The sequence below is a fragment of the Anthonomus grandis genome, chromosome 4, assembly GCF_022605725.1.
Source record: "Anthonomus grandis grandis chromosome 4, icAntGran1.3, whole genome shotgun sequence".
Taxonomy (NCBI): domain Eukaryota; kingdom Metazoa; phylum Arthropoda; class Insecta; order Coleoptera; family Curculionidae; genus Anthonomus; species Anthonomus grandis.
The window spans coordinates 42,033,494-42,055,060 of NC_065549.1; the positions used below are offsets into that span (position 1 = coordinate 42,033,494).

A 21,567-nucleotide genomic window follows, 5' to 3' on the forward strand; every position below is an offset into this window, starting at 1 on the left:
CTCGGCAGCCCTAACCTTCCTCCTTATTTTCTCTGCACCACTTAGGTTCTTACGTTATAGCTCGGTCCTGTCGAGAGCTCCAGCCGGATCTTTAATGTTGGAGGATAGAGATTCCGTATTTCCCGTTAAAACGGAGCCTCCGAGGGTGAGGATATTTGTGAGCGATAGAGAGGAAGGTCCTGCAACGAGAGCGGAGGGGATGGTGAGCTTTGAGGTTTCAGAGCCCGCCTTAGTGACGGGTGATTGAGGGGAGGAAGATTGTTTTTTATTGTAGGCTTCGCCTGCATACTCCCGATTATTGACGGGAGTATCCCACAGTCTTGATAGTTTCATGACTATGGAGATGCAAAGCCAATAAGGTCTCCGTGCAGGTCCATCAAATTACCCGGCATAAAAGTGGCTAAGTGCATTCAATTAAATCCAAGAAAATCAAGTTTTACTATTTCTTGGGGCTTTCATAATATAAGGAGACTGTAAGTGCAGTTACTGGCCATTCCCGTGGATAACAGTGACGTTTTCAATGTGGTCTACAATTTTGATGCTAGTTACGACCTTGTGTGCTCCAATTCTCTTAGCATAGTATATAAGATTAGATTAAAATAAGGGTGAAGTTGCACTGCGACCTAAAACATCTATTGTGTGCCCCTTTCTAATTATTGTTTGATGTTAGTCTCAAGTAAAATGACTTCATACAATCCTATTTCTTTGATAAAGGTTAGTAGTTGTGACGGCTTTAGTGATGAGATGATTCCTTATAAAACTTCATATCTACCAAGATGTATGCCACGATTTTCAGCAATGGTTTCCCATGCAGGTATTAGGTGTTCTCCATTTTTGAAAGCCTAGATAGGTATGTACCCTTGCCTATGCCGCAGAAAAGTTCCGATCCCATAAACTGAGAGCTGGAACCCTCTCTTTGTTATCCTGCACGCTTGAGGCCCAGGTACCTAGAAGCTTTATTTTCCTGGCTTATTAGGTTTCTCTAAACAGTCTCTTACCATTTTAGAACTGATGACATGTGAGCTCAATACTACTATGGCCGCTTGATTGCCGGTGAGGATTGCGATGAGATAGTGTCTTTCTAGGATTAATGGAGCGCATCTTTTTATAACGTGTATTTTTGCTTGAAAGACGATGATGTGTTTACCCAGCGACCATGAGTATTTGGTGCCAGGTCCGAATACTGCAGCACCTTTTCCTTTTTCGATTTTAAAACCATCCGTGTATCATTTGGTGGTATACAATTTGTGACTGGGCGACATTTCCATTTTCCAGTCACTTTTGCTATCAATTTTTATAGTGAAATTCCTCACACAGGGATATTTTTTATAGTTATATCGTCCTCGGGAAGATCGAACAGGGAAATAGATTTTGTTTGAGATCTCTAGGTTGTCTATCAGAAAACTTGCTGCTCCTTCTATCCCTGGCTAATCTAAACATGGTCCTTTTAGCAGCGCCCACTACCGCCAGATGAAAAGGTTCTAGGTCAACTACAACCTCCAGTACTGCTGTTGGGCATGTTTTCATAGCTTTGTACTTTGTCAAGTTTACACCTTTACTGTATTTAACTTTTTACCCTCATAATGTATATCGATCATAATTCCTCTTATTCATTCTTCCGTAGGCTTCTTTGTATTAGGTCATAGAATGTGCCCCCATACACCTGCCTTTGACTATAATGAGGATGTTATCAGCATATCCTATGCAGGTCATTTCATGGTTTGTCAATATTCATCGACTACTAGACTCTATAATAAAAGTGAAGTTAGCCCTCCTTAAGGCTTGCTACGAGTAGTTCTGATGCATGTGGTCTCTTCACCCACAGTTGCCTCAGCTGTACGCAATTTTTCACAAATCCATCCAATCACGGTTTTGTTCAAATTTCTCTTCTCTAAGGCATTTTTGACCGCTACATGTGAGCTGTTCTCAAATGCTTCAGATATATCTAGAAAAGCGCAGATGTCTATTTCTTTCTCATTCAGGATGATTTGTATTAGTTGATATATTTCTCTAGATTTGCCCACTCTATAAGCATGTTGACATGAATGAAGAGGTGCTCTCTTCAGAATGTCATTTCTGATGTGGCGTTCTACAATATTTTCCATTATTTTTAGTCATATCAGTCCCATTCTGTTTTCGGTATGAAGGTAAATCTTGCCCTTCGCCACCTGCAGGGGATGAATCCCGAGGCTAAGCTCGTTGCGTAGTAAACTTTGCATCGATATTATTAGTAAAAAATACTTGTTTGTTAACACCACTTTTATAATTTGGATGCCTTATACCAATTATAGCCCGAAACACCCTCCCAACCCCTCTGCATCCCCTGTGAAGTTATGTAAGTTAGTAAGCTCCTCTCGATAACAAAATATGAGCAGGTCCCTCTGGCAGCTTTCTTCTTACATCTCCTATGTAAGAAGAAAGTAGTTAATAAGTTTTCTGATAAGCAAGCATGTTTTGAGGTTGGCATGGTATAGATGAAAACGGTGGTGGTTCTGGCAATCAGTTCTTACGTAATTCAGTAGTATTTCAGCAGCTCAAGTTCTTACGAGACAAAAGTCCTATTGATATATTTGGATTGGCCGTGGTTTTGACAAGTGATCGTTAGAACTCAAAGTAAGGATGTAACTTGTTACTGAAATTGTGGTATAAATAATACACTTTGTTCGATATGTCAAGTAACATTTATTAAAACAGTGAGCAATCATTTTGTACATTGAAAGATATGTGAATTTAAAGCTTTATAACACACTGTCAAATCTATAGATTGAAAGCTAAAACTGGAATATAAGATTTATAAAAAAAAAAATATTAACAGTTAATAGTTTACATCGTAAGTTTTGTAAATGCTACTTCTATGTATACAGTAATCTCTAGATATATATAAAATAATTTTTTTCTATAGCAACAATAAGCTAAAAGGGTAAAAACATCAGACTCACGGGTTATTGTCATATAAATATCGATAAGTCTAGCATAATAAAATGTGTCTTTATTCTTTTATTATAAGTCATTTACATACTAGGATAGGACGTTCGATGGAGCTAAAATGACCTACTAGTAAAGCGTATATTTTTGTCAGCCAGTTTATAGATGAATAAACATTCACTATAAGAGTAACTAATATACTAAGGTCAGTATTATCTATAAATGTTTTTAGTCATAATCGTATTCTCTTGAGTCCACGAGTACAGCCGGCTGGCCAAAGTGCACATTAATTGTTGATCAGGACAATGAGTATTTAAATATTTTTTGATTGGACAATTATGTTTCAGTGTGTTGTTAAAAAATTAATTGCAGTGTTTACTTATAAAACACCCTGAATGTTCTGGTATGTCCAGCATACCAGAACTTAAACATATAACATTTATTCTGGAAATAAGTATTTCCAATATTTTCCTTAAAACTTTTGGACTTACTTATCGTTACAGAGACTGTACCAGTTAGTACCTAAATTGGTACTACTCCCTAGACAAATAGCAAAACACTAACACGAATTGATATTTTTAAAACTTTCTGTACTAGATATAGTTCGCAGTAAGTGTGATCTATTGTGATAGCGATAGATAAACAAATGATTCCTTTTACTGCAGCTCTCGAAACTGTACTTGACCTCCTTCCACTGCATGCATATTTAAAAAATGAGTCATACAGAGTCATCCAAACACAAATATTTTGAAACATCAGTATCATAAAGAAAGATAAAATAAGGAGTCGGATCTAGATATAAAATATCAGCATTCCTAGGGAACGCTTTAATTATCTATCAAGCAGAAGTAAACACTATCAATATAACTTGGCTTTCAAACAGATAAGCTGTCCTAAAAGGGCTTGCATCCTAATGTAACCCCCGACTAGTAAGGAATTGTCGCCTGTCAGTAACAGTCTCATCCTAAGGTGGGTATTAGGACGTGAATGCTAGAAAGCAACGAAGATGCAGATTAGCTTGCCAAGAATGGAGGATAGACCAACTTCTGTGGGACTGAACCATCCTATGGCATCACTAGAGGATACCTAATGGACGAATGTGAAAAAAGGCAGAAGAATTCTTCTTCTTCTACGTACGTTAGGACTGAGTTGTACGTTTTTTCTTCCACTGCTTAATCTTGAGATGCTGATGTCCGGCTTTTATACTATCGTTTTGGTAGTCTTCCGGCGATTCTAGAGCTGTTGGGTTTTCAGTCTTTGGAGATTTCAGCCTGTCGATTGTCGACCATTCTCTCTATATCGCCTCTCCAACCTCTTCGTCTTTATCTAGCCCATCTTAAAACATCGCTGATGCAGGCAGAGTTGCAGAAAAACTCATATAGGGTAAATGCACCTGGGCCTAGCCCGGAAAAAACTCAAATTCACTAACACAAAAAAAATTCATAATCTGCATGAAAACGAGGTTAAAATGGTGATTGACTTCCTTACAGCAGCTACTCTGCGAGAGTCAAAACCTTGAAAATGTCTCAATTGAACCAGAGATTTAAAAAAGCTCAATACCAGGAATATCACACGATGTGATTTTTTAAATAACATAAAAGAGAAGGGTAAAGATCAAAAAATCAAGGCTGGTCGATGAGACGATGGTGGAAAGGCAAAGAGTGCCGAGCGACTCCACTACTTCGAAAATACCGTATACTACACTTAAGTAGTATATGGTAAAGCTGGTTCTTGTTTGGGTTATTGGCTTCTGCTTCCAATCGGTGCAATTAACCACCTCATTCGGAAAAAGCCGTCAGGTATATACCCTATTCCCCGAAGCTTAATACGGCATTTGGCAAGTTTGACAGGACTTCCAGTCTTGTACTGGGATATATAAACGTCCCAAAGGAAGTGATGAAACGAAAAAAACAAGTCCCGAATCCATCATCGGAATAATTTTTATAATGACCCTGTTCCCTTTACCACCTCTTAAAAACGTTGGACCTTGACAATGGTGCTTAATGGTCTAATTGTTTTATGGTAGTAGGAGTCACCGGTATATCTTTGAGTGAACTATACTAATTTTACATCTCTTAGTGAATTATTTGTTGTGAAACAAAATTCTCTCATTACGTACTATTATGAAAAATTGTACCACTCACCCAGGCTACGCCTCATAAGGTTTTCCTAGTTCCTTCGTTGTGTCAAAAGCTTGGGTCATTGACGTTTAAGGTTCTCCTCCTCATTACAATTCCAACACTGGAATGGTCTCTTATGGTTTCTAGTCAAAAATGACTCAAGCTTCTTCAGGCAGTTTTTGAGATCACTCTCCGAAGTTTGTCTTATCCGTGTCTGCCTTCTAGTTGTTTTAAAAGCTGTGTCATATTTCAAACCATGAGTCAAAGTTTCTGAAGTATGTACTTTTATGACGAACCATCCTTAGAACGTGGTTAGTATCTGAACTCGAACTCCGTTAATAAAACAATTTATAGAGATTTGTTCTCGAAACTTCGTTGGCGCAGCAGGGTAAGCCAAATTTACTAATATAGCAACCTCGATCTCAAATTGTTGGAGACATTCATCAGGCTGTTGTCTCCTAAATTTTTATTGGGCCTGGTATATTTGTAAGATGGGCTTCACCAGTACATTTCTTAGAGCTCTTACTCAAAGCAAACTGACAATCGATTGATGGACGGGAACTGATAATATTTTGTCTATATGTACTTAAATAGATTAGTTACAATGGACTTTTCTTCTGTGTGGACAACAATTTTGGCCATAGATGTGATAAGTATAGACTTGAGTCCCAATATAATGGAAGGTGTATTATCGACCCTGCATTCTTAAGAAACAACGTCTTCTAAAAGTGTAACTTAGGAGGAAACGTCTACATAAGAAAATCTTCAGAGCATTTTTTTTCTTCTGATCTTGGCTTAAAAGCAATGCCGTTTTATTTAATGTTCTTCGTGCCGTACTAAATTTTACTCAATCATCACATGGGAAACAGAAGAAAGTTTTGGCTCTAAAACATTTACGGAAACGATGGCCACGGTGACTGTGGTTCCAACAGGTTAGAACAGAAGAAACTACATCTATAGAAGTTGAATAAGCCGAATGATTATTGGGAAGAATCAATCAATCAAGGTTCAATTAACGCCACGTGATGACTGGGCCTTTTGTAGAAAAGTTCAGGCTCTAATAGCTGCTTAATGTTTGTAAGAGGTGAAACAAATAGCTGCATTCTAGTCTCTCGACTCAATCTAGTCCATTCGTGAAGCTCATGAATTTCGTGATGTAGCGAGGTACTGATGTAACTAATTCTAACTATTATTGCCTGGTGCGTTTAGTGTGGCCTCACTGAATTTAATGTGTCGTAATATGTCGCCTCTAAGTGAACTCACATGGCCGGCAAATGTGTTAGAGTTCTCTGTCTGCGGATCTCTGTACAAAGAGCTGTTCCTGACGAACCAGAGTGCCTATTTGATAACGCGGTCCTGTATTAAATAGTCTTAAGTCCTATCAATTTTAAATTGCCTTCATCTGCGCAAGTTCACTGACATTAAAAATATTAATAACAGGAAGCAAATTCAGGATATTTTACATAGTAACTGGCCGAAATGTGCAAATATTTATATGTGGATGGTTCAAGAGTTGAGTGAGCAAGAGTTGGAGTCTTTCTCAGAGACTTCCCGATGACACTAATATCCTCTTACTAAAGCAATTAAAAACGCTCTAATTAAAATAAAAGAGCATGAATTAAGATATTTAGTCATCTTAGCAGACTATCTAAGTTCCTTAAAAGGTCTAGTCAATTCACGAAAAAAAACTTAAGACCTTACACTAAAAACCAACAAATTTTACTGAAACCTAATAAAATATTAGAACAAAATGATACTCAGATTGATTCCAAGTCAGTCAGGCATCCTAGGAACGACAAAGTAGACTTCTGACCAATATTCGATATCGGAAGCTATTCTCTGAGCTCCCTGAAACAAACTAGAAGCTTCAAAAATTATTATGGCAAAAATGGAGTAATATATACCATGAGTAAAAAGCATCTTTAAGGAAACAGCTCCAAGAGATCAAAATACAAAATATACCAGTCTAAGAAGTGAGAGAATCAAAATTAGACTCAATCGGTACCTTCCTAAAGAAATCTAACATTAAAATCTAGACATCTTTTTGCATTGTATTTATTCTTCAGTGGACCTCGGCAACTGGCTATCTAGACATAGATTAGCTAACTTTCCAAACATTGTCCTCAGGAACAGAATTTCCCTGATTTGACGGATCCATAAATCTTAGATCCGTAAAAGGATAAAGAACCTCTAACAAATTAAGCATCTAGTAATTCCTGAGTTTAGTCTTTAGAGATGATCTGAAGCGCTGACAGTTGCTTCATGTCATGGATATTGGTCATTTAGTTGGAACTCCTAAGTTTTCTTCCTAAGACGTCTTTTTACGTGTGTTTCTTACGTTTGACATCAATTTAAGAAAACATTTTGATTGTGATATTTGTTCGTTACATTAATGTCTAATAGGTGACTCGGACCTCAAAGTACGGCGTCTTTAAGACGTTATTTTGTGCCAGGACAAAACGTGTAGCATTTACTCATGAGTGTTTCATATGAGAACGTTAACTGTAAATACCATACCATAGTTATATACCATACCATAGTTAATACCATAGTTCAACGTAAGTTAACATCTTTATAACCAACATGTTAGATGTTTTCAAGGCAATAATAAAAGATTTAGTGATTATTAAGGTACTAAATTCTTAAAAGCGCATGGACACCTTACCGTTCACGACGCAAGAATAGGGGAAGGTGTCCTAAAATGACATAGCATGTAAAATGAAATAGTGGTATTTATTCTCCAACTGCTGGCGCCATCTAGTCAATAGTTTGCTTGCATGTCACAAACCAAGACCAGCTATCATGTGGGCACTCTATTTGTTTTACGTTTATGATATGTAGAAGATACCTTAAAAAATTATTTTTAGCGGTGTAGAAATTTTGCATGTGTTTGAAAGTCTGTTTTTATTACGAAATTGTGCTGATTTTAAAGAAAAAACCAGGATTAGTATTTAAATGTAAGTGTATACTTCAGATTCACGTGCGCGGAAATGTCGTTTAATATGAAATAAGATTATTCTGCATTAACAAAGGACTATCTGTTACTGCGGGTAAAACGACACAGATAGGCATGAAGGTAAAATGGCATACTATGTCATTTTACTATGCATTATCGTGGGAAAACGTGAAAGAACATCAACTAGACAATCGTGGGATGAACAAGCAAAGCTAAGTGCAATTAACGCTGTAAAAGGTGCCCAAATGGGGTGGCTGAAAGCATCGAAATTGTTCAATATCCCCCAAGCCACATTAAGGCGAAGAGCAAATGATACAAAGAAAAGAGCTAAGGGCTGTCAGAAAGTTTTGGGTCGGTTTCCAACCACATTTAATGAAGACGAAGAAAGAGAGTTAGTTGAGCATATACTATTACTTGAGTCTAGATTGTTCGGGATAACAACAGATATAAAGAAAGTTGCGTATGAGTTTGCCACTAAAAATGGCATTCCAAATAGATTTAAAGATCGTAGCGCTGGACGAGAGTGGCTGAGAGGATTTCGTATGCGACATCCTGAAATATCTCTAAGGCAGCGTGAAGCTGTGTCTGCGGCTAGAACCATGGCATTTAATAGGCCACAAGTGCAAAATTTTTTTAATACGTTGGAAAATACCCTAAAAAAAGAAAAAAATGATGTGCATCGGATTTACAATATGGACGAAAGTGGTTTGTCCACAGTGCAAAGGCTTTCAAAAATGTTTGCCAAAACTGGAAGAAAACAAGTAGGATCATTAACCAGTGCTGAAAGAGGTCAGCATGTAACATGTGTTTGCTGCATGAATAGTGTAGGAAATTTTGTGCCACCTGCTTTGATTTTCCCTAGGAAAAATAGAAAGGAGGAACTTTTAGATGCTTTACCTCCAGGTTCTTTGAGATTATTTAACGAGACTGGATGGATGACATCTGATTCCTTTGCTTTGTGGTTAAAGCATTTTCAGACTTTTGTTAAAGCTTCTCCCGACTCAAAAGTTTTATTACTTCTGGATGGACACAGTAGCCACAAATCATTAAAAGCCTTGACGTTTGCCAGAAGAAATGGAATAATCCCTTTATGCTTTCCTGCCCACTGTACCCATCGTATGCAGCCCCTGGATGTCAGCTTCTATGGTCCACTAAAAACATTTTATAACCAGGAATGTGCACTTTGGTTAAAAAACCATCCAGGGAGAGTAATAACACTACATCAAATTGGTGAACTGTTTACGTCCGCTTACGGGAAAGCGGCTACAATTAAAAATGCCACAAGCGCATTTTTAAATACGGGAGTTTATCCATTTAATCCACATATTTTCCCAGACGAGTTTTTTGAGCCGGCTGAGACAACAAATAGATTATTAGAACCGACCATAGAAGAGGGAGCATCCCATCGCCCAGAACAACCATCAACAAGCAATGAAATAACAGTAATTGGTGTTACAGAAGAAGTAATGCGACAAAAACAAGGCAAAAGTGTCGATAAAGAAAATGAACCGAGAGGTGATCAGACAGAAAGCAATATAAAACAAAATCAACCATTAAGAAAAAAAAAATTTCTCTACAGGAAATTTCGCCAGTGCCTGTAGCAAGAGGAACCAAAAAAAGGAAGACCAGACAAACTATAACCGGAGTCTTAACAACTACTCCCAATTTAGAAGAGTTAAAGCTAAAGGAAGGAAAGAAATTGCGAAAAAATGTGCGTCAATTTAAAAAGAACCTTTTAGGTGAGACAAGTTTTGTTGCACGAAGCGAAAGTGAAGAAGATCCTTTTGCAGCCGAGGATTATGAGGATGAAGTGGCATGTCTGTATTGCAACGATCTAGTCAAAAATTCTCGATCCAGGGAGTCTTGATTTGGTTGTATGAATTGCCACAATTAGGCACATTGCGAATGTACTGAAGTTTCTCCAAAAGTCAAAAAGTTTATTTGCGAGATTTGCCAAGACTAATTCCTTATTAGCTTACTTTCTTTAACTATATTTTATAAGTTCTATTTGTGTTATCACTTGTTTTAAGTATATGTCATTTTATACCTACTGTGTCATTTTACAATATTCATATTTGTGAAACGACATAGTGGAACGTTTTTTAAAATGCATTTTCTTACAAGTTTTAAATAGAGTATATTTTTGTTTATGTTTGTCAATAAAGTTTATTTAAAGCAACGTGGTGTATTATTTTGAGTTAATTATCTTAAATGGTTTTTGCATAAACAAGATTTAAATAAAAAATATGTCATTTTAGGACACCTTCCCCTACATTTTCCCTCTCAGTGGCCAGCGTAAGTGGGGAATCGGTGAATCACTCTTTTACTCTATCTTACGACTTTGCCTATGATTTTATGTTGCATGGGATTTTATGTTACATAGGATTAAATGGAAAAGGGGCAAGAATCATCAGATCAGTTCAGATGAGATAAAAGTTCCAAAAATTTGGTTGAAATTATTTTTTTTATAAGTTGTTTTTGCTTTATTTAAATGAAAACAATTGTTAAACTGTATATCGTGCCCTCAGTAAGAGCACATATGGAAACACGGCACATATTTGGATGTTGTCAGCTTACCCACACGTAGACCACATTGAGAAAGTACCAGAAAGGTTTCTAAGATTCCTTAAAAGGAACTAACTATATTTGGCGACTTTTCTCTATCAAAGGCTTCTCGATTCATATACAGTAATCTATGTATTGCACAACTTTTCTGTATAACTGATGATACATGACTGTAGAATCTTAAATCTGAATCGATATAAAGACTAAAATTCTTGTGACTGTCTATTGGGCTTGACGAAATACCATTTAAAGTCAATGAAAAACGCTGATCGTTTTAAATAGTTTCTTTAGATTTAAACAAAATTAATTGAGTGTTGTTTTCGTTAATTACGAGTCTATGATCTCTAGAAACATATGTCCCTACATGCCAAAGAGATATCTTATTAGGATTAAAATCGTTGTAATCTATACTAAACGGTGGATTAAAAAAACCCTTCGCAATTTGCTCCGGGCCTGGTGTAGCCTCTGTGCGCCACTAAGTTTTAAATCAATAGAACTAACAACTCTAGCTGCACTACTAATCTATCTCGAAAAACCCTTATAGAGTAGAGTGGGGCAAAACCATGCGGCGGGTAAAATAACGCAGTGCCAATATGTCCGGCCCGAGTGCATGTACGATCAGTCTGTCTCCACGCGATTTAAGGGTCAGATGTCGCTACAATGTAAAGTGTACCAGTTTAGTTTTTCGGCTTTACAGGAAGGAGAAAATGAGGTTAGTTTATTTTTTGCTATTTTAATGTTATTTTTCGTACATACAGATTCTTGTAATATGCTTTTATAGTGCAAATTACGATAACAACGTTTATTTGTTATAAAAGCCCAATCGTAATCTCAAATATATTCACCTGTTGTGAGTCGTGCTTGTGTCGATTTACACTGAAAAAAAAAAATAAGAAAGTGCATGTGGGGCACAAGTTCGCGCGTACTTTTACCCCATGAATTTTTGTAACCCATTTTCTTGTTTTTAGGGACTACAAAAGAAAATCAGAGCGCACGTCCATCACGCCACAAATTCTTAATCGAGCTAAGAAGCTGATCCAAAATGGTTTATTCAAGCGCCAAGCTGCTTCGCAATTAGAAATTTCAGAAAGAAAGCGACTAAAAGTGGATTGTGGGGTTCAGCAGTTAGGTCGATTTAAAAAGGTATTTACGATAGAACTTGATAATGAACTCGCAGAACACGCAAAAACCCTGGAAAAAATATTCTATGGCCTAACTTTTAAAAGCTTGCGACAAATAGCTTTTCAGTTTGCTGAAGCTAACAACATAAATCATTCTTTTTCTCGTGAAAAACAGATGGCTGGGAAGGATTGGGCCTACAGTTTTCTTGAAAGACACCGTTTGTCTATAAGAACACCATCAAAGACCAGTGTAGCCAGAATGATGGGCTTTAATAAAGTACAACTGGACAGGTACTTTTCAAACCTTAAAGTTCTCTGGGAGAAGCACCAATTTGGGGTTTCCAGAATGTTTAACATGGATGGAAGTGGTCTGCCAACGGTTCCTAATAAAACACCCAAAGTCGTTTCGGAAAAAGGCAAAAAATGAATCGGCAAAGTCTCTTCTGCTGATCGAGGACAAACTGTCACTGTTGTGTGCTACATGTCGGCATCTGGAGCTTATGTTTCTCCAGCTATAATATTTCCCCGAAAAAGACGTAAACAAGAACTTCTTAATGGCGCCCCCCCAGACTCTCTGCTATTGACATCAGATTCTGGATATATTAATGGACCCCTATTTTTGGAGTAGCTGGAGCATTTTACAAAACACGTAAAGCCATCAGAAGAGAACCCGGTCCTTTTCATTCTAGACAATCATTCCTCTTATTTGTATCTAGATGCCGTTTTGTTTGCCCGCAATCACAATATTCATATGTTGTCTTTGCCGCCACACAGTAGCCAAAAAACACAACCGCTGGATAGATGTATTTTTAAGCCTTTAAAAGACAAGTTTGCTGAAGCATGTGAGCGGTATTTAGTAAGTAATCCTGGGAAAGTGGTTACACAATTTCAGATATCTTTACTGTTTGCAGAGGCATACCAAACTGTGGGTACCATGGGAAAAGCAATTAACGGCTTTAAAAAAATGTGGAATCGTACCTTACCATCAACTGTTACTGACCAACAATCCATACCGCAGGAAAATTTACCTCAACTAGAAGATTTTGTCCTTCAGCCTTCTACATCTCAGAATATTTTGGAGCCATCAACTTCAAATAATTTACTACAATCTTTAATTGAATTCCGACAATCAGAGATTAATGATCAGTCACCTCAGCCGCAACCGTCTACATCAAAAGTTGTTCCAGAGCCTATTCAAAAACCATCTGCAGTTACTGATTTACAGCCATCTACATCAACCAACGCTGATGTACTGGCAACAATAGCATCTGAAAAACCAAGAAATGACAAAAAACATATTCGCCCCTCCGATATTTTGCCTATTCCTAAAAAAAAGGACCCTATGACAAGAAAAAGTAAGGGGAAAAAATCAGAAATAATAACTAGCACACCTGTTAAAGACGCTTTGGAGGAGGAAGTAAAAAAGCGCGAAGGAAACAAAAATAATAAAGGCAAAAGAAATGTCTTTGAAACCAAAACACAAACAGGGCCTAAAAACAAAAAAATAAAAACTGCGTTTGAAAAAAAATATGAAATTAGAGAAACTCTAAAAAGCGCTGAAACAGAAGATGTCATTTGTCCTGGTTGTGAGGAATCATTTTTGGAAACTCCCAACGATGATTGGGTTCAGTGCAATTATTGCCAGGAATGGTGGCATGAAGATTGTTCTCCTTATGAAGGCGTTGGTGCATTTAAATGTGACCATTGTGTTTAAGCCAAAGATTTAAGTAGTTGCTATTAGCAAGTTCTAATGTTTCATTATTTTTTGTTATTATTTGTTCAGGAGTTATTTAGTTTAAGTTGTTTTCTATAAGTTCGTATGTTGTGAAATATTTTTTAGTTTTTGTTAAATGCAATGTTAAATTGACAATAAAAAGAAGTTTCATTTTAAAAACAAGGTGCGTACTTATGCCCCACGGCATGCGTGCTTTTACCCCCCTACTGGGGCAAAAGAACGCAATTGACATTTTGTCATATTTTTTTTAATAACTTTAAAACCATTTACATTTAAATTTTTTCCATCAGATATTTTATAGTACTGACTTGAAGCTTTCATCCATTTGTGTTTTTTTATATTTTTTTCAATTAAGGTGGAAACTAGGGGAGTTCAAACATTAACTGCGTGCTTTTGTCCCACTTTACTCTAATGTTAAATTAAAGTAAGTACTAAGTGGTATTTTAGGCCATGCGTGTCATTAAGCATAAAAATATTGAATTATTATCAACAAAAGAAACCCGGTTGATTTATTTCAAAACAATTTAATTAAAAATATATCGAACATTTATCTATAAATATATAGTAAACTTATGCAAATTATACAACAAATAATTCTGTTCAGAGTAAGGGGTTCTTTGATCCAGTTTGCTATAAGATCCCTGAAAACTGGATTGAAATTTCAGCAATGCATACTTTTCCTAATTAAATTCCTTAACACAACGAAAATCATTCTGATAATAAAAAGCGCTAGAAGCAGGGCCTCCACTATCTATCTTTGAGTTATGAATGGTAAGCTCGAAACCATGCTGCAAGCCAAAACATACAAAATACCAAAATATAAGTTAAGACGAGCGGTTTTCTTAGGCACTTCTTGAATATCACTAGATCTGAACTGTTTTTCTATTTTAAAGGCGCTGGGCAGTGTAACTAACGGCAACATAAACCATTTCGAGTATTTTAATGTGCCTACCATAAACATTATGTAAGGGGTAAAAAGCAAAAAAGCATATAGGACATGTGAAGCCGTATGTCCTATAATTATAGCTAAGGTTACGATGCCAACCTTCCTATCTGACTCTAAATCTCGTGTATTATTACTGTGCAAAATAGCTTCAGTATTTAAAGCTAGAGGTATGGCATAGTAGATTGTAGCCCATTCGATTCTACCTGTTTGAACCAAAAAGGCAAACAAAACAGAAATGGGGCCGAAAATCGTTAAGATCAGCACATCCCCCAGCGCGATATATTTAAAACCAATGCCTCCCGTATAAAGAAAGCTTGACGATAAACCTCCAAAATACACTAAGGCGAGATGTTCCATTTTGGCCGGCGACATGGCGGCCATAGCGATGAATCCCACACATCCACAAAAGTACAGCAGAGCGCCCAACGAAACTACTTCGTCTTTTGAAAGGATACGGTCGACAAGAATTCTGTCATCTGATTTTCTGTTATCAATCCCTAAAATTAAAAAAAAATAAACATATAATTTAAAAGTACGCAAAATTTACATAATATTTATACATTAACAATCGAAACACGAAACAAAATATATGTGGAACAATTGAGGAGCAACTTATCAAAGCGCGCATTATGTCCCCTTGAGTACAAAATTCAGTTTGTTGCGGTTTTGAATTTATTTTCACCTCTTCTATACACGCATTAACTCAGAATAAACCAAATAGAATTATATCCATGTCCAATTTGTGTACAAAATTTGATGGTTAGATTGAAACGCATTATGTCCGCGAGATCTGATACATCAAAACGCATTACGATATTTGGCCAATAGGAGACGACAAATTCGCATGATGACATCTTGTGAATCATCTGATTTTTTAAATTCTTCCATACTTAATAACGTTACTCATTAAAGTTTAGCTGTGTTTATTTGTTGATATTTATTAAAAATGTTATATTTGACGACGAATCAAAATCATCAATGGCATTAGTAAAGCGTGGTCAGAATCTATTTATATATCGTCGAATTTAATCAACGAAGATAAAAAAAATATGTTAAAAAATTGCTCCATGCTAGATTTTCTTTAGGATCTTCATCTTTCTTTAGCAATGCCTTAAGAATTGCGCCAAAAATTCCAAAAGGAGCTCAAGATAATGACAAGGAAGAGAATTTCTGCGAATATTTAAGAGAACACCAAGGGGACCATATTTAATTTATAAGTTTTTCTATTAAAATTATTTCTCTTATCTTGGTTTTATGTGTTTTATTTTATATTAAGTGAAAAAACTGCTCAGCTGGGTCATATCTTTTTTATTTCCTATTTAACGTTAACAACATAGACCATTATGTCCTATATCGAGCACAACAAAACACATTTTATCCACAGTAATTGATCAAAAAGGGTTATGTCCAACTCTTTATGGACTTGAATGGTTGAAGAAATGCAACCAAATTGTTATAGTTTTTCCTATGAGTATGTATATTAAAATTATTTTTATTATTAATATATTATAAAATTAATATTTAAATTGAAATCATTTAATATCTGCCATCATTGGTTGGTTGCCTGCCTGAAGCTTTGGATTTAATTAATGCTGATTTACAGAGGATCTCTGATTGGGCTGACAAAAACTCACTTTTTATAAATTCTGGTAAAACACAGCCAATCCTGTTCTCAAGAAATGAAAATACCTTGAATAATGGAGCACCAAGTAAATTAAATATTAGGGGGTTGAATTGGAACAGGTAGATCAAGTAAAAAACCTGGGTCTTTGTATGGATAATCGAATGTCATTTAATGCATATGTAAATAAGATCTATCAACAGTCATATTATAAATTAAAGTCATTATATGAATTTAAGGATCTTTTGCCTGCTAGTACAAAAAAAATCCTTACAGAGAGTTATGTGCTTAGTAGTGCTGGATACTTAAATATTGTATATGGTCCCTTTTTTAACTGAACAAAATAAATATAAAATCCAGAAAATTTAAAATTCCTGTGTAAGATTAACTAGAAATTTTCCTCGGAGGGTTCATGTGAGTGAGCATGTAAAGCAGGTCTATAGTCTTAATATGGCCCAAAGAAGATTTCTGGGTATAATCTGCACTGTACATAAATTACTTAATTTTCATGAACCAGAATATCTGTCAGAATTCCTTATTCAAAGGGGAGATACACATAATGTAAATATTCACTATAAAAGCACACTGGCAATCCCCCAGCATAAGACTGAATTTCTGAAAAGTTCTTTCATATATACTTTTGCCTGTAGGGTCAATTGGGGTAAATGTAAACTGGGGTAATTGTAGACACATCTAAAATAAGTAACACAACAACATTTAGATTTCAAATTTGGCGCGAAGCTCACTATTCGAGTCGTGCCGAAGTCGGGCGAACTCGGTTTCCCTCGAAATTTTACTCCTGTTTGTGCTCTTCTTGCATTAGTTGGCTGATACAATTTGATGTGTTTGGTGGTTTTATGTTGAATTTCGGCACTGAAGTTTTCGAATGCAAATCATCGAGGTAAGTTAAATATTTCATTTCGACATTGTTTGTTATATTATTGTGTCTATTTTACGCCTAAATGTCTGTCGACAAATTTTATAATCACTAAAATAATTCAGTGTTTACAATTCCCCCTAATAAATTTGTTCTTGGAGGAAATGTATACACATTTTTGGGATAATTGTAAACATAATAAAATTAGTGTCTCGCCGATAATTTATGTAAAATGAGTAATTTCTTTGTCTTGTTGCAGTGTAAAGATGCCTCGTACTTATGTAAGGAAAAAAGAAGCACCTTCTTATACAACTGAAGATGTTGCGAATGCCGTTACAGATGACCAAAATAAAAATAAAACGTATCGTCAAGCAGAAACGTTCTATGGTATTCCCAGATCAGTTATTTACCGAAGGATAGGAGGAAGAAAGACTCCATTAAATGTGACAAAGGGTGGACGTTCCCAAGTTTTATCCTCAGATATCGAAAATGAAATAGTGAAATGTTTATTGGCACGTACTGCGATGGGTATACCATGTGACAAAGCAGAACTTACACAACTGGTTGGAGAGTATGTTAATGCAAAAGGTTTAAGAACACCATTTAAAAATGGAGTACCAGGAGAAGATTGGTACTACTCATTCATGAGAAGACATCCTGAACTGTCTCTTAAGAAACCGGAACATTTGCAAAAACTGCGGTAGGATGCTAGAAAACCTGAGATCGTCTACAATTTTTTTGATGACCTGAGAAGAATCATTGATGAAAATAATTTAGATGATAAAGGAAGCTTTATTTTTAATGCTGACAGGTCAGGTTTTAATAATGATCCCTATGGTATTAGGGCAATTGGAGAGAAAGGAAAAGCCGTGTGCCGGATATCTGGAGGCTCTGGAAGAGAGTCGACGACAGTCTTAGGATGTGTTTCTGCCGATGGAAAAGCACTTCCACCGCTCATCGTATTCAAGGGAGCTGGAGTTCAGGCTCGTTGGACTTTTAATAGCGCCTATCCAATGGTCCGCCAACTAATGGATGGATGGAGGTGCCGCAATTTTTCCAGTGGTTTACGACAGGGTTTATACCTCACATTAAAGATTTAAGAACTTCCCAAAACCTTCTAGATCAAGCAGCTCTACTGTTGTATGATGGTCACAGCAGTCATATGAGCGTCAAAATTATTGAAGAGGCAATGCACAACAATATTACTTTGATAAAGTTTCCAAGCCATCTTACGGATAAGCTTCAGCCTTTGGACAAGTGTGTCTTCGGACCCTTAAAAGTGAACTGGAATAAACAATTGGTGAAGTTTGGTAAGGAACAAATGGGACGAGGGTGTGGACGGCTAACTAAGGAAAAATTTGCCGAATTACTTGGCTTTACTTGGCAAGAGTCTATGGTTTCTAGCAATATTATATCTGGATTTAAAAATACTGGCGTATACCCAGTTGATCGAAACAAATTACCACAAAATGAATTTACACCAGAAGACTTGGCCAAATACGTAGCTGCCCTCAAAACTCCGAAATCTGTAACATCCGATGCTATTATTATCCAACCAGTATCCTCCAAATCAACTGTTGTTGCAATTTCTGAACCAAACCCACTTCTACCCACGGTCGACGATCAAATGCCTTCAACTTCATCATGTTGTAGTCAACATCATTCAGTGTCATCTGCTGAAAGCCGACAGCAGCCTTCTACATCGTCAACTGATTACCAAAAATTATTAGTGGCATTTACCCATAGTCCACAACCATCGACGTCATCGTCTATCAGTAAATCGACAGAAATTACCAACATTTTCTTGCCACTCAGCCGCCGTGAAGATATTGTTGAAGAGAAAAAACATGTCATACCGAGATTAAAGCAACAAAGATATGGAGAGGTATTAGCAACCAACCAAGTCTTGGAAAGACTAAGAGAAGCAGAAGAGAAGAAGAAAAATAAAGGAAAAAAAAGGCTAATTCGAAAACGGACAATAAAAAGTTAGAGCTGAAATTGAAAAAAATGAGAAGTGAACCAGTTGCAGAGTCGGAAAGTTCTGATGGAGAAATAAGTCTAGGTGATACTGATGATGAAATAGATTGGGCAGAACCGGAAAAACAAGATATAGAGCTTAAAACAGTCGAGAGTTCAGACTTGTCCACAGGGAAATTTATTCTTGTGCAGTACAAAGGTGGAAAGAGAAAGACTACTCTTTTTAAATATGTGTGTTTAATTGAAGCTGTGAATGAAAAATTAACGGAAATCAAAGTGACTGGTCTTAAAACCTGGGATGCATCAAAAATGATTTTCAACATTGTTGAAACTGATGTCAGTTATATAACCTTGAATCAAATCATTGGTGTGCTTCCCGATCCTGGCATTCAAATGAAGGGAGAGAGAATACTATACAACTTTCCAGCAATAGTTCCTGTTTATGAGCAAAACTAATTTTTTATACCTATAATATTATTATAATTACATACTTAGAATAAATTTCTTTGATTAGGGTTCTCAAAAATAGTTTAGTTTTAGTTAAAATAAACAGAACTGTTGGAAAATATTTACTTTTATCTCGCTTTTTTATTTATATTGCAAGCAAAACCTTTAAGGTCACATTATTTTGGGGTAAATGTAAACACGACTTATATCAAAAAATATTTTGCTACACAGCGACTTTATATAGTTCGTTTACATTTGCCCTAGGTTTTTTTCTGGTAGAGTAAATGTGTCAAGAGATGCTTGTTTACAATTACCCCTAAACAGTAGGGGCAAATGTAAACGGACAAGCATGTTGAATATATTTTTTTATCTTAATGTGACTTGTAATTACAAAAAACCACTAGTAATTATCAAAAAAGATACTATGACCTATGTGACTGCTAATTTACATATATAACATAATGCGTGATGTGCATAAAAATCGTTTAGCAAGTCAAAACATTAAATATTGTCCACAATTGCTTCAATTGACCCTATTTACAATGGCCTACCTGCACAAATTAAAGATTTAGGCATAGCCTCTTTTAAGTCTAAATTTAAAAAATTTTTGGAGACTGCTGATATTTTAATATGGGTGTAACTTTGATGGTTGGTTGGTTCTCTGAATCATTTTTGTTCAAATTTTTATTTTTAAGAAAATTGTGTGTTGAAAAATGTCCTTTTATTATTTATTGTGGTGGTTATTAAAACACGCCTAGAGGTACTTTCCACCTTTGTATGTATATATAATAGATGTAAGTTATTTGGTGCATACAATAAAGATTATTTTATTTTGTTTTTTTATTTTAAACAAAACTAATGTCATCCAAGTTGCTACAATGAAATGTATCAACAAGGTAAGGGGTAGTATATAGAAATTTGTTATTATATAGGGAGTATGTGTGCTTAATATTATTTTGCAACTCAATTTCTTTCTGATAGAAAAAATATTTTTATAAAATTATTAGAGTGAACCACCCCTCAGATGGTAAGGGGTATTGGATGGAATACAAAAATTAGTGATTATATAAATAAATAAATAATTCTTCATTTTCCAACAAAATCATTATAAAAGGTACTCATCAAATTGGAGCAAAGTGGTTGGGGTGAAACTGCCGCCAACCCTTAAAAGATAAAAAGACACTGTATTCTACCTCAGGTAGTAGGTTTGTACATAAAATTTTGACTGCCAAAAAATAGCTGCTAGCTTCAGACCGGTATCTTAATTTGGTTTTTATGTAAACTATTTCTTTCTGAGACCACATAGCATGTAAAATCACTTTTGTCAGAGTTTAGTGTCAATAAGCTAACTTGCCAAATAGAAAACTTTACTAAAGCATATACTTAGAATAGAGTTTTAGAGGTGTCTAGTGTTATGTGGGGATACCCATCATTCTTCTATGCTATGGTGCAGAAAATGCCAGAAATGTGTAGAGCTTTAAGGAAACTTATTTTACTTACCTTTCACATAATCAAAATAAGTGTTAACGACGTTGCCAGCACCGTGTACAGATACTACAGTAAAAATGGTAAAAATCAAAGTCAAATAGTTAAAGTCTGTTGCTCCAGGATATTTATATGCTATTGTTGAACCTAATAATGTAGGCATAAGACTAGCACTTAATGACCAGGGTCTTAAAGCCAGGACATAACTAGACAGCTTCATAAGACCAGATGATTTAGTTGTAGGAGCTTTGGACTCTGTATTCTTAATTTCACCATTTGCAGTTCCATCCTTTTTTACTAGGTCAGTATCTGGTTGTTCCACTGGCATACTTATAATTTTTTGAGTTAAATACTTCCTTTTTTAAGGTTAATTGCAGTTTTACGCACCTTAGGATCTAGCAGATGCGATTTTAGAAGAATTAATTTTACTTTTCTGGATAAATTTTGAATTTCCTTAATAATGTTTACTTTTTCTTGACATTTTTTGAGAATTAAAAATAAAGTCACATAACCTTAAATTAATCCGAACGATGACAGATGGCAGACTTTGACGGATAGTAGAGATGGCTTTAAAGGAGGATTGTTGTAGCGCACAATTTTTTGTAGATGCGCAATAATCGGTAATGAAACGCCACTAATACGGATTTTCGTGTTATCTAGAGAAATTTTTTTTGTTTTTGGGTTTTTTAAGATTTTCGACATATCTTTTGATCTATCTTTGTAAATGAATTATGGTCATCTACATAATGATAATATTAATAGTAATAAATAATAATAATAAGCCTTTATTTC

General features: G+C 35.7%; 1 protein-coding gene across 1 annotated transcript; it reads right to left on the reverse strand.

Moving 5' to 3' along the window:
* Positions 1 to 4,766: 4,766 nt before the first annotated feature.
* Positions 4,767 to 21,299, reverse strand: LOC126735416 (ubiA prenyltransferase domain-containing protein 1 homolog). The gene is made up of 2 exons (XM_050439393.1): positions 20,791 to 21,299; positions 4,767 to 14,865 (listed from the first exon to the last, which is right to left on the reverse strand). The coding sequence occupies exons 1-2, from the start codon at positions 21,101 to 21,103 to the stop codon at positions 14,174 to 14,176; spliced, it is 1,005 nt and encodes a 334-aa protein (XP_050295350.1). The 5' UTR covers positions 21,104 to 21,299; the 3' UTR covers positions 4,767 to 14,173.
* Between the last annotated feature and the right edge of the window lie 268 nt (positions 21,300 to 21,567).